The following is a 15,796-nucleotide window of genomic DNA, read 5'->3' on the forward strand; positions in this document are numbered from 1 at the left end:
AGCTGGCATGGGCCAAGGGGCACAGGAGGATAGGGACCCCCAAGACAGTACCCAGGGGCCACTCCCAAGAAGGCAGAGGGGTGGGGCAGCTGGGAGGGGCCAGGATGTCAGTAGTAGGGACTAACCCATCCTGGCGGAGCACGGCCCTGGGGGAACAAGTATATGGGGGGCCCCAGAAGAGGCATCTAGACCTGTTGCCCACGGCCTGTGGCTGGACCTGTGGGTTGATTTGGATTTGGGCTGAGTTAGGAGGCCCAGTGGGATGAGGCCCTCCCCACTTCTGGGAGAAAAGGGGCTGCAGAGAAAGGGAGTGCTCAGAGCTAACCCAGGAGCGGGCCGGACCCTTGGGGAAGAGGCCCTGCCTAGATGCGAGGCCACTGCCTGGAGGCTGCCGGGCAGCTGGATGTGAGGCCCACCTGGACCTGCGCACTCTAACTTCTGGTGCTTCTGGGCCCAGACAGTGACCCTGCGCTGGGCTGTATCTGCCATGTCACCCTAAAGGAAGCAGTATCCTGCTTCTTTGCAGAGATCAGGGAGCCTCGGGTACCCGTGGCACATTCATGCCCTGGGAGAACCTGGAAGCTGGAACCTCCCTGCAGCTCTTTACAGGGCAAAGGCTCAGAAATGTTTGCAACTACTTTTAAAGTTATCAGGATACAGACTGAGAATCAATTGCTTTTCCTAGACCTGGCATTCAGAACACAATTATCAACTTAAATTGTTATAAAAAATGAAATACTTAGGTACAAATCTAATAAAATATGTATAGAACCTATATACAAAAACAATAAAACTCTGATGAAAGAAAATCAAAGATCTAAGAGAGGGATTCTATATGCTTAGGATCAGAACAATCATTATTTTTAAGATGGCAATTCTTCCTGACTTGATCTACAGATTTAATATAGTCCCAGTTAAAATACTAGTAAGATATTTTGTGGATATTAACAAACTGATTCTAAAATTCATGCAGAAAGGCAACAAACCCAGAATAGCCAGCACAATACCGCAGAGGAAAATACTGCCGCTGGCACGAGAAAGTTAAACTTGTGTTCACAGTGGATGCTGAGGTGACCTAAAATTGTAAGAATTCACTACGATGTTTCGCAAATATTTTCTCCTAGGGTATGGCTTGTCTTTTTATTCTCGGCAGTCCTCAGTCACCCTTGTGAGTTTGCAGTTCTACACCACACCCTACTGGCTTGAGCTGGCTGCAGAGAAAAAAACTTAGAGGCATCTCTTGGGCCTAGCAGACTGGCTCCCTGGACCATTCAGGCACTTGCCCTTGAACTTAAAGTGACCAAAACCCTCTTCCCTGTGTACACTGCTAGTTGCTTCTTGATTTTGCAGTCTCTCTCCCCGTCCCACCTCTCTCTCTCTGCCTGGCCCTGCACTCCGGCCCCCGTGACCCAGGACAGATGGAGAATGCCCTTCCATCTCTTGGTGCCCTCCCTGCCAGCATCTGCAGGTAATAAATCTTTGAGCCTGTTTCCTACTGGGTTGGTGTATTGAAATTGCACCTTCCACATGAAGAACCAGGGGATGCCCCAGGCCAGTTCCCTGTGGACGACAATGGGGACACAGGCCGGGCTCCCAGCCCCAGAGCGATTGCCAAGCAGGCACAACTGGACACGGGTCAGCCGAGAGCCACAGGAACACCCTCCATTGTAAGCCAGCTCCTTGGGCAGGGGCCCCTGGTCTTGGGGGTGGGACAGCCAGGCTGTAGGCTGCCTGCCAGGTAAGTGAAGTCCCCCAAGGCAGGCACACCGGGCACACAACATCCCTCCCCTTCATGTCTTGTTTTGAGGTGGGGCTGCCAGCCACTCTGGCACTGGAACACCGGAACACCAATTTACATGAGGTGGGTCTCAAACACAAAGGACTTGTACCCAAAATATACAAAATACTCTTTAAGCTAAACAATAAGAAAACAAAAACCCCGATTTTAAAAAGGGCAAAAGATCTGAAAAGACACCTTACGAGAGAATAAGGTGCACAGATAGCAAACAAGCGCATGAAAGGGTGCTCAACTGCATTTGTCACTGTAAATCAAAGCAATAACGCGATACCACTGCACACCGATTAGACTGGCTAAAATTCCAACAGCTGACAACGGCAAATGCTGGTGAGGATGTAGCACATCAGGGACTCTCGTTCACCGCTGGGGAACCAAAATGGCACAATCACTTTTTGGCAGTTTCTCATAGCATCAAACATAGTCATACCATATAACCCAGCAACCATGCTCCTTGGCGTTTACCCAGTTGAGCTAAAAACACGTTCACACAAAAACCTGCACATGGACATCTATAGCAGCTTTATTCATAATTTCCCAAGCTGGAAGCTACCAAGATGTCTTTTAGTAGGTGAGGGGATAAACAAACTGCGATACATTTCTACAATGGAGCCTTATTCAGCAATAAAGAGAAACAAATGACCAAGCCATAAAAACACATGGAGGAAACATAAATGCATATCACTAAGTGAAACAGGTCAATCTGAAAAAGCTGTACACTGTGTGACTCCAACCATATGTCTGTCTGGAAAAGGCACAACTGTAGACACAGTAGAAAGATCAGTGGTTGCCAGGGTTTGGGTGGGGGTGGGGAGGGCTGAACAGGTGGGGCACAGCACAGGGGGTTTAGGGCATTGGTGCTATTCTTTATGATCTGTGATGGAGGGTGCATGTCCTTATGCGTTTGTCAAGACCTATAGAACTTTATAGCACAGAGTGAATCTTAATGTATGTAGAAAAATCATTTAGTAGGTTGGGGGATCCAAGAGAGAATGCAGATTGTGACAAGATAATCTCACCGTGTTATGAATGTCTGGGATGGCCTCACTGAAGTGGCTGGGGAAAGAGCTGGCCTGCGTGATTTTGGAAATGAGTGGCACCTCTAAGACTGAAGGCAAAAGGAACTGTTCGTAAACACTGGACTTCACTTGATAAAGTAAGTTACTTTCCGTGGAGGTAGCTTAGCAATTCTGACCCTGTGATACATGTGTACTGAAATTAACAAGTAAGTGAATGAGTGGCGATGGCTCCCAGGTGTCTCACTGTTGACGTGGAATTCACACATCAGAGTGACCACATGATAGTGGACTAGGGTTGGAGACGTCAGTCAGACACACGCTTTACTTAATACAGACACAGAAGTTGCATGCAGGAATATTTATAGGTATGTGTATGGACAAGGGCTAGATACACATCTCTCCTGGCTCTGCCAGCTGAGAGCGCCTAGAAGCAGTGACTCCCCAGCAGCAATGAGCACACCCAGCACCCTGATCTTGGCTTCTACCACCACTCTCCGTAAAAGGTCCTGGGCTCCTCAGAGAAGGCCCATTCTAGGGCCAGGTAGGAAACATGCAAATGAGCTTGTAGTTCCAGAAAGTAAGGAAGTTTAAAAACCAGACCAAACCAAAACAAAACCCTGCAATGATGGGAGTATGTTAAGAGGCACAGGACCCAAATGAAAGAGTCCCCAGTGGCCAAAGCTGAGACCATTTGCGCAACAAGACAAATAAAATAGTACTGGCTCATACTCTAACCTAGAGCATAAAATAAATGCCCATGAGTTCCCACTGACATAAATAAATGATTGGATAAATTAATAATGGCAGAGAAGAGAGAAATCTCTTGTGTAGAAGAATTCCACATAAACTACATCGCTATGCCACCTCCAGGAGGGCGGGCATCCCTGGAGTGTGGTCCACTGTGACTCCCTCCCCGGGCGGGCGCGGTGTGGAAGGCACCATGGGGCGCGGCTGCAGGAGGGAGGACCTCACAGGCTCGACTCAGTTGGGAAACGGGTTCACACCATAGTCATGTTGGCGTAGGCGCCTCTCACATCATTCTGCTAAATGGCACTTAACCTCTGTGACCTTATTCCAAACACCCGTAACCCCACGTAATTATAAGAAAACACCAGAAAACTTCCGATAGAGGGGAGCCGTGTGCTACCCCAAACAGTGTTTCTCAAAACTGTCCAGGTCATCAAAAACAAAGAAACTCTACGAAACTGCCACAGCCAGGAGGAGCCCAAGGAGATGTGACAAGGGAAAGTGTGAGATCCTGGTTGGGATCCTGGGACAGAAAAGGACATCAAGGAAAAACTGAGGCACTCTGAAAGAAGCGTGGACTTTAGCGAAAAACAATGTGTCAGTGTTGGCTCGTTGCCTGTAGCGAGCGCCGCGTCGCGCGAGCCGCTGCTGACGAGGGCAGCGTGTGCCCGCGCGGGAGGCGTGTGGAACTCCGCCCTGTGTGCGCGACTGCCTCTGTAAATCGGAAACTGGGCTAGACATTCCTTAAGACGGCAGCATGGGAAATTTATGTGAAATGTCCAGAACAGCAACGTCTATAGAGACAGAAAGTAGATCAGTGGCTGTCTGAGGCTGGGGGTGGGCGTGACCGCTAGTGGGCGAGGGCTTCTCCTGGGGTGATGAGAGTGCCCTAAAAGAGGTTGTGGTGACGGCGGCACAACCCTGTGAACGTGTCACACATCGTGGAATTATTCATGACGGGGCAGAAACCGAATCTGGGGGCTGAGGAATGGCATGGCTTGTGTGACCAACTCCGGGCCCTGATGTGCAGGAGGGCTTGAGACGGGCTCTTGCCTTTCTAAGTAAAGACAGAATGAGCCGATTTGTAAAAGGCAGGGACCGGCTGACATAGAGGGAATGGTTGTCCATGCCAGAAAGAGGCTACCGGGGTGTGCACACCTGGAGGGGAGAGGCAGGGAGGGACCTGGGGGGCAGGTGCAGGCCACATGAGCACGTTGGTGGGGGAGGGGAGAGGGAGAAGCCCCACTCCTGAGACCAGAGAGCCGAAGGGTGGACGCGTCTGCAAGGCTGTGTGGTGTGAGTGTGGTATGTCGTATGTGTGTAACGTACATGTCTGTGGTGCATTTGGTGTGCAAGTGTGTTTGCTGTATGCATAGTGTGTTTAGATGGTGTGTACATGGTGAATGGCTTGTCTGTGGTGTGTGTGGTGTGAGTGTAGTGTGTGGGATCTGTGATGTGCCTGGTGTATGTGTTATGTGTAGAGTGTGATGTATGTGGCATGTGTGGTGTGTGTGCTAAGAGTGGTATGTGGCGTGCGGCATGTGTGGTATGTGGTGTATGATATTTTACATGTGATGTGTGTGACATGTGGTGTATGTGCAGTGTGTGTGTGTGTGTGTGGGGTGCATGTGGTTGTGCGGGGCATGTGGGGTATGTGTAGCGTGTGTGGAGTGTGGGGTGTATGGGGTGTGTGCTGTGTGAGGTGTGTATAGTGTGTGTATGTATGTATGTGGGATGTGTAGTGTGTGTGGTGTCTGTGGGGTGTGGTGTATATAATATATGTTGTGTGTGGAATCTGGCATGTGTGGTATGTGTGGTGTGTGGTATATGTGATGTGTGTGGCATGTGTGGTGTGTGTGGAGTGTGAGGTGCGTTGTATGTGTAGTGTGTGCTGTGTGTGGTATGTGATGTGTGGTGTGTGGTTTATGTGGTGCCAGGTGTCTGTGTTGTCTGTGTTGTCTTTGTGTGTGGTTTATATGATGTCAAGTGTGTGTGGTGTATGTAGTGTGTGGTATGTAGTATGTGGTGTGTGTGGTGTCAGATGTGTGTTGTGTGTGTTGTATATGTAGTGTGAGGTGTGTTGTGTGTGTGGTGTGAGGTGCATTGTCTGTGTGGTATGTGGTGTCAGGTGTGTGTGTTGTGTGGTGTGAGGTGTGTGGTGTGATGTATGTGGTGTATGTAGTATGTGGTGTGAGTAGTGTGTGGTGTATGGTGTGAGGTGTGTGGTGTGATGTATGTGGTGTATGTAGTATGTGGTGTGTGTAGTGTGTGGTGTATGGTGTGAGGTGTGTGGTGTGAGGTATGTATGGTGTGTGGTGTGTGTGGTGTGTGTTGTGTATGGCGGGTGGTGTGTGTTGTGTGTGTAGGGTGTTGTGTGAGTATTGTGAGGTATATGGTGTATGTAGTGTGTGGTGTGTGTAGTGTGAGGTGTGTGTAGTGTGAGGTGTGTGGTGTGTGGTGTGAGAAATGTGTGGTGTGGTGTGTGTAATGTGTGGTGTGTGTAGTGTGTGGTGTGAGGAATGTGTGGTGTGGTGTGTGGTGTGTGTAGTGTGTGGTGTGTGTAGTGTGTGGTATGTGTAGTGTGAAATGCAAGGTGTGAGGAATGTGTGGTGTGGTGTGTGATGGGTGGTGTGTGGTGTGTGTAGTGTGAGGTGTGTGGTGTGAAGAATGCACGGTGTGGTGTGTGTAGTGTGTGGTGTGTGTGGTGTGAGGAATGTGAGGTGTGGTGTGTGGTGTGTGTAGTGTGTAGTGTGAGGTGTGTGTTGTGTAGTGTGAGATTGTGTGGTGTGAGATATATGGTGTATGTAGTGTGAGGTGTGTGTAGTGTGTGGTGTGTGTAGTGTGTGGTGTTTGGTGTGAGGAATGTGTGGTGTGGTGTGTGTGGTGTGGTGTGTGTGATGTGTAGTGTGGTGTGTGTGGTGTGTGTGGTGTGTGTAGTGTGTGGTGTGTGTAGTGTGAAGTGCGTGATGTGAGGAGTGTGGTGTGGTGTGTGTGGTGTGTGGTGTGTGGTGTGGTGTGTGTGGTGTGTAGTGTGGTGTGTGTGGTGTGTGGTGTGTGTGGTGTGTGTGGTGTGTGGTGTGTGTAGTGTGAAGTGCATGGTGTGAGGAATGTGTGGTGTGGTGTGTGATGGGTGGTGTGAGGTGTGTGTAGTGTGAGGTGTGTGTAGTGTGAAGTGTGTGGTGTGAAGAATGCACGGTGTGGTGTGTGTAGTGTGTGGTGTGTGTGGTATGAGGTGTGTGGTGTGATGAATGTGTGGTGTGGTGGGCGGTGGGTGGTGTGTGTAGTGTGTAGTGTGAGGTGTGTGTAGTGTGTGGTGGGTGGTGTGTGGTGTGAGGAATGTGTGGTGTGGTGGGTGGTGGGTGGTGTGTGTAGTGTGTAGTGTGAGGTGTGTGGTGTGTAGTGTGAGGTGTGTGGTGTGAAGAATGCACGGTGTGGTATGTGTAGTGTGTGGTGTGTGTAGTGTGTGGTGTGTGTAGTGTGTGGTGTGTGTAGTGTGAGGTGTGTGGTGTGAGGAATGTGTGGTGTGGTGTGTGGTGTGTGTAGTGTGTGGTGTGAGGTGTGTGGTGTGGTGTGTGGTGTGTGTGGTGTGTGGTGTGTGTGGTGTGTGTAGTGTGTGGTGTGTGTAGTGTGAGGTGTGTGGTGTGAGGAATGTGTTGTGTGGTGTGTGGTGTGTGTAGTGTGTGGTGTGAGGTGTGTGGTGTGGTGTGTGTGGTGTGTGTGGTGTGTGGTGTGTGTGGTGTGTGTGGTGTGTGTAGTGTGTAGTGTGTGGTGTGGTGTGTGTGGTGTGTGGTGTGTGGTGTGTGTAGTGTGTGGTGTGAGGTGTGTGGTGTGGTGTGTGGTGGGTGGCGTGTGTGGTGTGTGGCAGTGTGGGGTGCAGCAAGGGAGGCTGCCGAGGGGGACCGGCAGAAGGCTGGCCCGCGGTGCCCTGGGGTGCCTGGCGTCCTGGCGCAGGCTCCGGCGGCCGCGCCCTGGGCAGCGCTGTCTCCCACCAGGGCCCTGGGCCAGCCCCGGCCCTGCGCCTCCCTCAGGTCACCCCCCCGTGGCAAGCGGATGGTCCTGCCCACAGCGGCCTGTCCCCCAGCCCTGCCGGGCCACCCGCGGCTCCTGCCCCCCCTCCAGGCCTTGTGTCCGTCCGTCCGGCGGGTTGCTGGCTGTCACTCCTCCTGGCCGGCAGCCCCTGCCACGCTCTTCCTCTCTCTGGAGTGTGGGCAGCCCCTGTGTCCTCCTGCAGGGGCCACGGCGTGAGTGCCAGGACGCCAGCCTCGTCTCTCCCTGGGCTGCGGAGCCCAGCCCCAGCCCTGGCCCCGGCCCGTGGGAGACACGCTGGGATGGGGCCGTGGCGTCCGCCTGGGGGGCTTTATCCCAGGGGCCCCTTGGTCATTGCCAGAACCTGCCTGGCAGCCCTGGGGGCAGGAGGTGGCCCTCAACTCAGCCTTGTTCTGCAGACGCTGAGAGAAGCCCAGCAGCCTCTCGCCATGGCTAACAGGTTTGCAGCAGGTGACCAGGGCCGGGGCCACACGGAAGGCGGGAGCACTGGCCTCCCTGCCTTCTCTGAGGCTCAGCCCAGTGCGGACAGCCTTCCCCGCCCAGGCAGAGCGCGCTCCTGCTGCCCGCCACCGTTTCCACAGGGCTCCCACGGACCAGGGACCACCTGCCCCGGAGGCCACCTTCAGTGTGCCTCCCCACACGCCACGGCACACCTGACCCACAGGGCCGCCAAGCCTCCCTGGAGGGCAGGGAGAGCAGAGCGGCCCAGCGGCCCAGCCAGGGCCGAACGGGGAGCTCGGCCTGCCCGGCACCCGCCCCGTCCACGCGTTCATTTATAGTTCACACGGCCCCTTCGCGAGGGGGTGACGCCGGTTCTGAGAGGGGAGGGGCCTCCTGCGCTTGTGGCGCCTCACACCACGCTGGCCGGGGCACATGGGGCGCACAGGTCCGGGCTCTGCAGGATTGCTTGGCCTGCAGCTCAGCACAACCACAGACGCCACGAGACCCTCCCTCCCTGGAGCAGCACCCCTGCCCCAGGACCTGCCCATGTGAGCGCAGTACCCCTGTGAGCACCTGTCTGTGGACAGGCAGAGAAACGGGACAGAGGGAACCTGGACGCACTTGGCCAGAGGCATGCTCAGAGGTGAACGTCACCTCCGTTCACAAGCCAGGAGGGCCGGAAGGCTGGGGTCTGGAGGAGCAGCCCCGGCTGGACGGCGCACGCAGGTACCTGGCCTCGGCGAGTCTCGCAGTTGTGGAGGTAGCTCAAGTGATAGATCTTCAGGTTTAATGTGGCAAAATTCAGGTACTTCAAGAAAACCTGAAACAGAAATTATAACAGCAAGAGTTAAAGTTCGAGTTTTCAGATGTGTGTCCAGGTGTGCATTTGCAGAAGAGATGCAGGCTCACCCTGAGGCTGCCCAGAGGAGTCCATGCAGGCGTGGGCTCGCACACACGTGCTCAGGCGTGCAGGTGGGCACATGCGTTTGCACACAGATGTGCAGCAGGGACAGGGCAGTGCCCAGGTCAGCACACAGAGCCAAGCCGAGGAGAGGCACACACACACAGAGGCATATGCGGGCAGACACAGACAAAGAGGGTGCACAGAGGCTGGGCGCGGTGGCTCACGCCTGTAATCCTAGCACTGTGGGAGGCCAAGGTGGGAGGATCATTTGAGCTCTGGAGTTCGAGACCAGCCTGAGCAAGAACGAGACCCCGTCTCTACTATAAATAGAAAAATTAGCCAGGCATGGTGGCGCCTCTAGTCCCAGCTACTCAGGAGGCTGAGGCAGGAGGATCGCTTGAGCCCAGGAGTTTGAGGCTGCAGTGAGCTATGATGACGCCACAGCACTCTACGTAGGGCAATGGAGTGAGACTGTGTCTCAGGAAAAAAAGGGTACGCAGAGACACGAGGACGTTTCCCTGACACTCACATCTTCATCTTCGCTTGTGAAGCACGGGCCGTCCAGCTTGTTCACAGCCATGATCACGGCCACGACATCTTTGCCATTCATGATGGGCATGGCCAGGATATTCTTTGTCACGTAGTCTGTGAGCTCGTCAGCGAAAGGGCTGAAGTGGGAACACTGTGTCACAAGAGAGGAAGAGAGGCTGTCACTCTGTGGACCCAGAGCCCCACGCGCTCCCAGGGTGGCCGCCAAGCTCTGTGGAGGCCATGCCCATTTCAGCGCCGAGATGCGAGGTGGCCTTGCCTCGGGCATGGGGACAGGGTCCTTGCGCTCCAGGCTGGCTCCCCCACCTCTGGGCGTGACTCCAGCTCTCCGCTCGGCAGACCTGGGGGTGTCACTCACACCTGCCTGTCCTCTGGCTGGGCCGGCCTTCTGGACGCCTCTTGGGAGCGTCCCGCTCGCCCCATCCCCAAAGCCTCTGGTCCAGGCCATGCGCTCCTGCCACAGCCCCTCCGGGTTAGCACCCCCACGCTCTTCTCCAAAAGAAAACTACCGGTGGCTTGTTCACGGAACACTTTAATAAGGACACGAGTGCAGCTGAGGTCCCAGCCCCCTGAGGCCTGTCCTCAGCCCTAGGGCCTCGCGGCCCCTGCTGCCAGGGGGCTGCTCCACGGGGCCCCTGCCTGCCACGGGACTTTCTTCGCACCCCTGATGAGAGCTTTGCCTACCTCTGGCCCCAGGGTGCCCCCGTTCCTTCTTCCCCCAGATACAGAGCCCCCCACCCCGTCCTGGGCCTTAGGTTCTGCCCCACAAGGGAGAGGGGGCTGGGCTTTGCCTCAGCCCGGAGGTGCCGCGTGTTAGGAAGACAAGGCACCTCCAGGCGACCAGGATTCTGTCCTTTGAAGAGTGGGACCCGGCCTTGTCCTCCTGCTTCCTGGGTTCTCACATTTATTTACATGAGGTCACAGTGTCCTGCTGCAGGGACCAAGGTGGATGGCCCTGGAGTCAGCCCGGCTGGGCTGGGTCTGTGTGACCTCCAGTGAGCCCTGGACGGCTCCTCGCCTGCTCCCCACCAGTCACAGGGGACAGTGCCAGCGGTATGAGGGACTCCTGCAATGCTCCTTACGCGTGCCATCATCTCCACCTGTCGGTACAGGGACTCTCGGGGTCCTGTGGGGACACAGGGTTGACTCCCCAGGTGCCTATCTGCGCCCTCCCCAACACTCGGCCCACCAGGCAGCCCACAGAAGCCCCACGCCTGCTTCCAGCCTCCCCGGCAGCAAGGGCGGCGGGCCACGGTTTGGGCCCACGGGAGGTCGGAGCAAGCCTGCCAGGACCAGGAGAAGCTGTGACGTTCTCACGAGGGGGCGCACCAGGCCAGTGCCAAGCTCCCCTCGGCTCTCCCTCCCAGACTCTCGGAGATGCAGCTGCCGTCTGCAGCCACGTGCTGCTCAGCACTGCGGGAAAATCCATGTTTGAACGATGGAGCAGGAAGACACAGGTGCGTCCTGGCAGTGGCAGCAGCATGGAGCAGTGGCACCAACATCCTGTTAGAGGAGGACACTGAAGCCCTCGCTGGCAAAGCCACTGCCACCAGGTTCCTGCTAGTTGGAGCTGAACCAATGGGTCTCCCCAAGGGAGGAAATTGTCCTGGCACCCCAGTGCCCTGAGCCTAGCACATATATTCCTCACTGTGTTAGGGTGGCCATTGGACATGTGGCCGTCTGGACAGTATGTCTCCCCTGGGAGCCGTCGGTGCCAGTGTGTGTGTGGTCCCTGTCACGTTCTAGATTCCCTCCTGCCGTGGCTTCCTTCCCTCTCCGCCCGGAACCTACCATCTCAGCCCGGCCCTCGACAACCTCACCGGCTCCCCTGCCTGGGTGCTCCCACGGGGGTGTCTTAGCACCACACTGGACGGACACCAGTGTGTCTGGAAAGAGCACAATAAGACCCACAAGTGGTAGCTACCACGTAGGTCCACTGGACGTGACCCTTGGTGGCACTCACAGGCACACAGGCCATAGTCGGATGTGCCTCTTCTCTCTCCGGCCGCTCTGCCGGTTCCTCCCCTGATCTCAGCCCTCACCCTGCCCCCTCTCCCCACCCCACACACCTTCGCAGCTCCTGTTTCACAAGGAAATTGTGTGACCGACACAGGCCTCCCCTGCCTGCGTCTGGTGGCCCACCTCCCTCTCAGAAGGCTGACACAGCCACCCCCTCGTCATTTAAGTGCACTCAGGACTGTGTTCAAAATGCTCGCACGGCCCCGTCATCTGCTGGCCTCCCTCCTGCGGGGCCTCGCTGCGCCCAGGCCCAGCCGTCCTGGCTCCGCTGGGCCCATCTCGGCTCTCCCGGCCGAGGCCAGCCGCAGGATCCACCCTTGCCCTTCACTGGGTGACCCTGGGCCCCACTGCTCGCGGCGTCCCCTGCCATGCCAGACACCCCAGGCCCATTGCCAGGACCTGCTGCCTTTGGGCGTGTCGTCAGACCCACACAGCCCGAGAGCGAGGTGGACAGGGCTCAGGCAGGGCCGGGTGGGCAGCCGGGATCCGGGCGTGGCCACCTGGCAGGCTCTGGCTGGAAGCTCTGCCCCTCTGAGCAGCTGGCTCTGCAAGTGGTCACCCCTCACTCCTCCCTCCCTGGGCCCTGTCAGGCCTCTGAGAGTGGCACACCCAGCCCGATGGCTCCCTGGGAACGCTGGTGCCAGATTCTGGCCTGCATACTGCCCCTCTGCTTCCCTGGAGACCACAGGGAATGTTTATGCCCCAGTAAAGAGACAGCGGAGTCCCACGTGAAAACACCCTGCCCGCCCTTACGCCCCGTGTCCAGGTCATGGATGCCATGTCATTCGCTCATTGCCAAAGTCTCTCCTCTGGCTCTGGTAGCTCTGCTGCTCATGCATGGATGGGCGATTGGGGTCACCATCCTGGCCCAGCTTGCCCAGCACAGCCTCCTGGCCTGAGCCACTCCCTCCGTGCTGTCCTCAGCCTGTGTGTGCCTCCCACCCCTTCACTCAGTCCTTAACCCTGACCCTAAGTCTAACTCCAACCTGAGCCTAGCCCTTTGTTCCCTGTGAAGACAGCTGGCAAACTCCCCAGGTCACAGGGACCGCTGCCCGCTGCATCCCCGCTGGCCCTTGGCTGCCCCACCCTTTCTGGGGTGCAGGGACAGAAATGTGCATTCTAAGTAAAGGCCTCCAGCCCCTGCTCGGGCCTCTTCAGGCTCTGCCCTCCACTCCACCACCCAGCCAGGCCGGACCTCTCTGCTTTCCTGGAGCCCCCTGGTCAGAGACAGTGGGACCATCCGACTCTCATGTGGCCTGGCACTGTCCGGACCCCCAGAGGCCAGCGAGTGGGAGCAGAGCCTGGAGTAGCTGGCTCTGTCCATGGCAGCTCCCCAGGACAGGCCTCTGGGGGAAGGGGGTCTGCAGCCTGGCCTGACACCTCGCCCCAGGAGGTGGACACTCGCATCTTTGGGAGAGCCTGTCACCAGGGGCTGCGGCTCCTTCCCTGCACTCAGTCTTCCTGTGCCCAGGAGCCGCCTATGCTCAGGGTCTGGTTTAACCACGGCAGCTTCACTGTGAGGGAGACATTGTTTTCCCAGTGTGTGGGGGGAGAGGGGCCCAAGGGGGTGAGAGACTCCGGGTGTGCCATGTGGCCCCGGTGTGGCGGGTGCCTGCCTTTCCTGCTGGGCTAAGGGTCCCGCACACAGGAACACGCCCCACCTCCCAGGCGCTATCGGAGGCACCCGCTGCCCGAGTCCCCTCTGTAAAGCAGGAGGTGACCCAGAGGCCGACCCCCGACAATGCCCAGTGTGTTGGGTGCACTGGAGGGAAATGTGCACTTTTGCTGGTTTTGACCTTGGTCTCTGTCCCTCTAGTCTGAGATAAATAAGTCCCAGCACAGCCCGGGGATTTTCCCAGACACACAGGGAGGTGGGCCTGTGCCTCGCCCCGGGGAAGAGCCCCAGCTTGGTGGGTGGGAGGTGGCCTTGGGGGAGGTCAGTCCAGAGGCAGGTGCAGCCGAGGCACCTGGAGGGCCAGAGGGCCTGGGCCCAGCAGTTTGAGGCCTCACAGCAGGAGCCTGAGAGCTGCCAGCCCAGGCTGGGACCAGCGGGCAGCAGCTGGAGAAGGACCCCCAGGCTCCGGGTAGGCTGAGGATGAGGAGCTGCCATGGGGACTGCGCAGTAGGAGGAAGTAGGAGGAAGGAGGGAAGAAAAGAGAGAAGGAGGGAAGGAAGGAAGGTAAGGAAGGAGGGAGGGAGGGAAGAAAGGAGAGAAGGAGGGAGGGAGGGAGGGAGGGAGGTGGTTAATGTCCCAGCCCAGGCCCCACCACTGCTGAATCTCTTGTTTGGCTGCTCATTCATGGTCTTGATGGTCCTGGTATCCCATGTGCACATGGGTGACCCATTTCTTAAACCGGAAGTGGAGACGGAGCTAACCCTGCAGATTACTATATTTAGGGCGCTGCGGCGGCGTGTTTACTGCAGAGACTTGTAAGAGGATTATAGCGGGGCTGCTGGTGTCCAGGGATGAGGGTGGCCTCTGGGGGCTGGCCTGGGGGTGGTGTTCCTGGGTCCCTTGTGGGTCCTCAGAGCCCCCTTGCCCAGGCCCCGGCCTTCCCACAGTCTCCCACTGCTGCACCCACGGGAGCCCGGCGGCCGCCTCACTCAGCTGCTCCTCCCACCCGGCTCCTCTGTCCTAGCTGCTCCAGCAGCTTGCATGGGCGCCCCGCTCCTTGTCACCGACAGTAACCCACGGCGAGTCTGTTCTGATCTCTCTTCTCTCTGTGCCCCACTCCCCAGCCCGCCCTAGGCCGGCTTCTCCTCCTGACTGGCCCGGTCCTTCTAGACCCCAGTCTGCCCTCCCCCAGCAGCCAGCATGGCCTCCCATGGGTGGAGCTGCGTTTGCCATGGTGGGATCTTGGGGTTCTGGGGTCTGCTGATGCCCCTCCCTGCTGGGCACCAGCACCAGCCATCGCTCTGACACTTCTTCCCAAATTTTCCTGCCCCTGAACTTTGGTCCCCAGGAAGACCAAGGCCCCTAGGACAGGGCTGTCCAGACGCCCCCACCTGGGCTACCTTCCTGGAAGCTGTGGGTCCTCTCACGGTCCATGTGGACCCCATGGGCACTGTGGCGGCCCCAGCCACAGGACTCAGATACAGAAATGGGGGACTGAGGTTTGAGCCTGAGACCCTCAGCCTCGAGTCTCATGTACTCAGCAGCCCAGAGCCAGCTTGAGGAGGCCGCCCCGCCCCGCTGAGCTCACCTGGAACCCGACAGACAAGCGGGGGCTGGAGGACGTGTGGGGACAAGGGCCGCGAGGCCTGGTCCCCTGCACTGACCCTTAGCACTCAGGATGGAGACCCGTGCGCCCGAGAGCCCGTCCCAGGCTGCGCAACCCACCTCCGCCACGTCCTGGACGTTCACCATCTTCTTGGTCTGGGCGACGTGGCCCACGACCCCGATGTCCAGGGGGAAGACGATCTCGGAGTCGGGGGGCACCAGGCACTCCTCCAGGACGCTGCCCGGCTGCACGCTGAAGAGCCGCGTGGCCAGCTCGGCCACGCCGTTGCGCTGGCGGTACATGAAGAGGCTGCAGCGGTCGGCGCGCAGGATGGTGCAGAGCCGCCGCAGGATCTTGAAGACCACCCGCTCCATGTTGATGCTCTCCTGCATGTCCTGCACCAGCTCGAACAGCGCCGCGCCCTCCTCCACCTGGCACAGCTCCCGAAGGCTGCCGCAGTCTGTGGGGCGCCCGTTGTCGCAGGCCGCGGCCACATTCTCCGGGCTGAGCTTCTTCCCGAAGTACTGGCGGGCGAAGTCGGGGTTCCCGTCCAGGAAGCTCCGTACCTGCTCCTCTCTGAGGCTCATGGCGACCCTGCTGCCTGCTCCGAGAAGCCGCTGCTCCCGTGCACATGGGCTCCCAGAAAGCACTGTCCTCAGCAAAGTCGTTCTTAGTGACGATTAGGGAGCCCTGTGGGCGCGGCGCTGACTCACGGCCCTGCCCCTCCCTCCCCTCGGACCTGAGGCCTCCTGTCTCCCGAGGAGAATCAGACACCGGGAGGGACTTGGGGACCACAGGTGGGGGCTGCAGCCCAACACAGGGGTCATGGTGGGGGTCAGGCATTTGGCTTCTCGTGGAACAGGTCCTGAGGCCTAATCCCCGAGGCAGGGCGGTAATCCCACAGGACCACTCTGCGTGGGGAGCCACCTGAGGTTCGGGTCGGTCCGCCAGGCAGGTCCTCCTGGGTGCCCAAACCTGGGCTCAGATGCGCAGAGTGGGGACGGGGGTGGGGTGGGGCACAGTCCTGTGCCCAGGAGATGCAGCTCACTCCCGA

At 57.6% G+C, this 15,796-nt stretch overlaps 1 protein-coding gene across 1 annotated transcript in view; it reads right to left on the reverse strand.

Moving 5' to 3' along the window:
- The window catches only part of PDE6B (phosphodiesterase 6B), a 32,769-nt gene extending 17,378 nt beyond the window's left edge, over nt 1-15,391 (reverse strand). Inside the window, exons 1-3 of the mRNA XM_012783429.3 lie at nt 14,862-15,391; nt 9,483-9,635; nt 8,780-8,869 (exon numbers count right to left, since the gene is read on the reverse strand). Coding sequence (XP_012638883.1) covers nt 8,780-8,869; nt 9,483-9,635; nt 14,862-15,329 — 711 coding nt within the window. The 5' untranslated portion in view covers nt 15,330-15,391. The remainder of the gene's footprint in view (nt 1-8,779; nt 8,870-9,482; nt 9,636-14,861) is intronic.
- Nucleotides 15,392-15,796: the final 405 nt, after the last annotated feature.

Source organism: Microcebus murinus, chromosome 16 (genome assembly GCF_040939455.1).
Source record: "Microcebus murinus isolate Inina chromosome 16, M.murinus_Inina_mat1.0, whole genome shotgun sequence".
In the NCBI taxonomy this organism is placed as follows: domain Eukaryota; kingdom Metazoa; phylum Chordata; class Mammalia; order Primates; family Cheirogaleidae; genus Microcebus; species Microcebus murinus.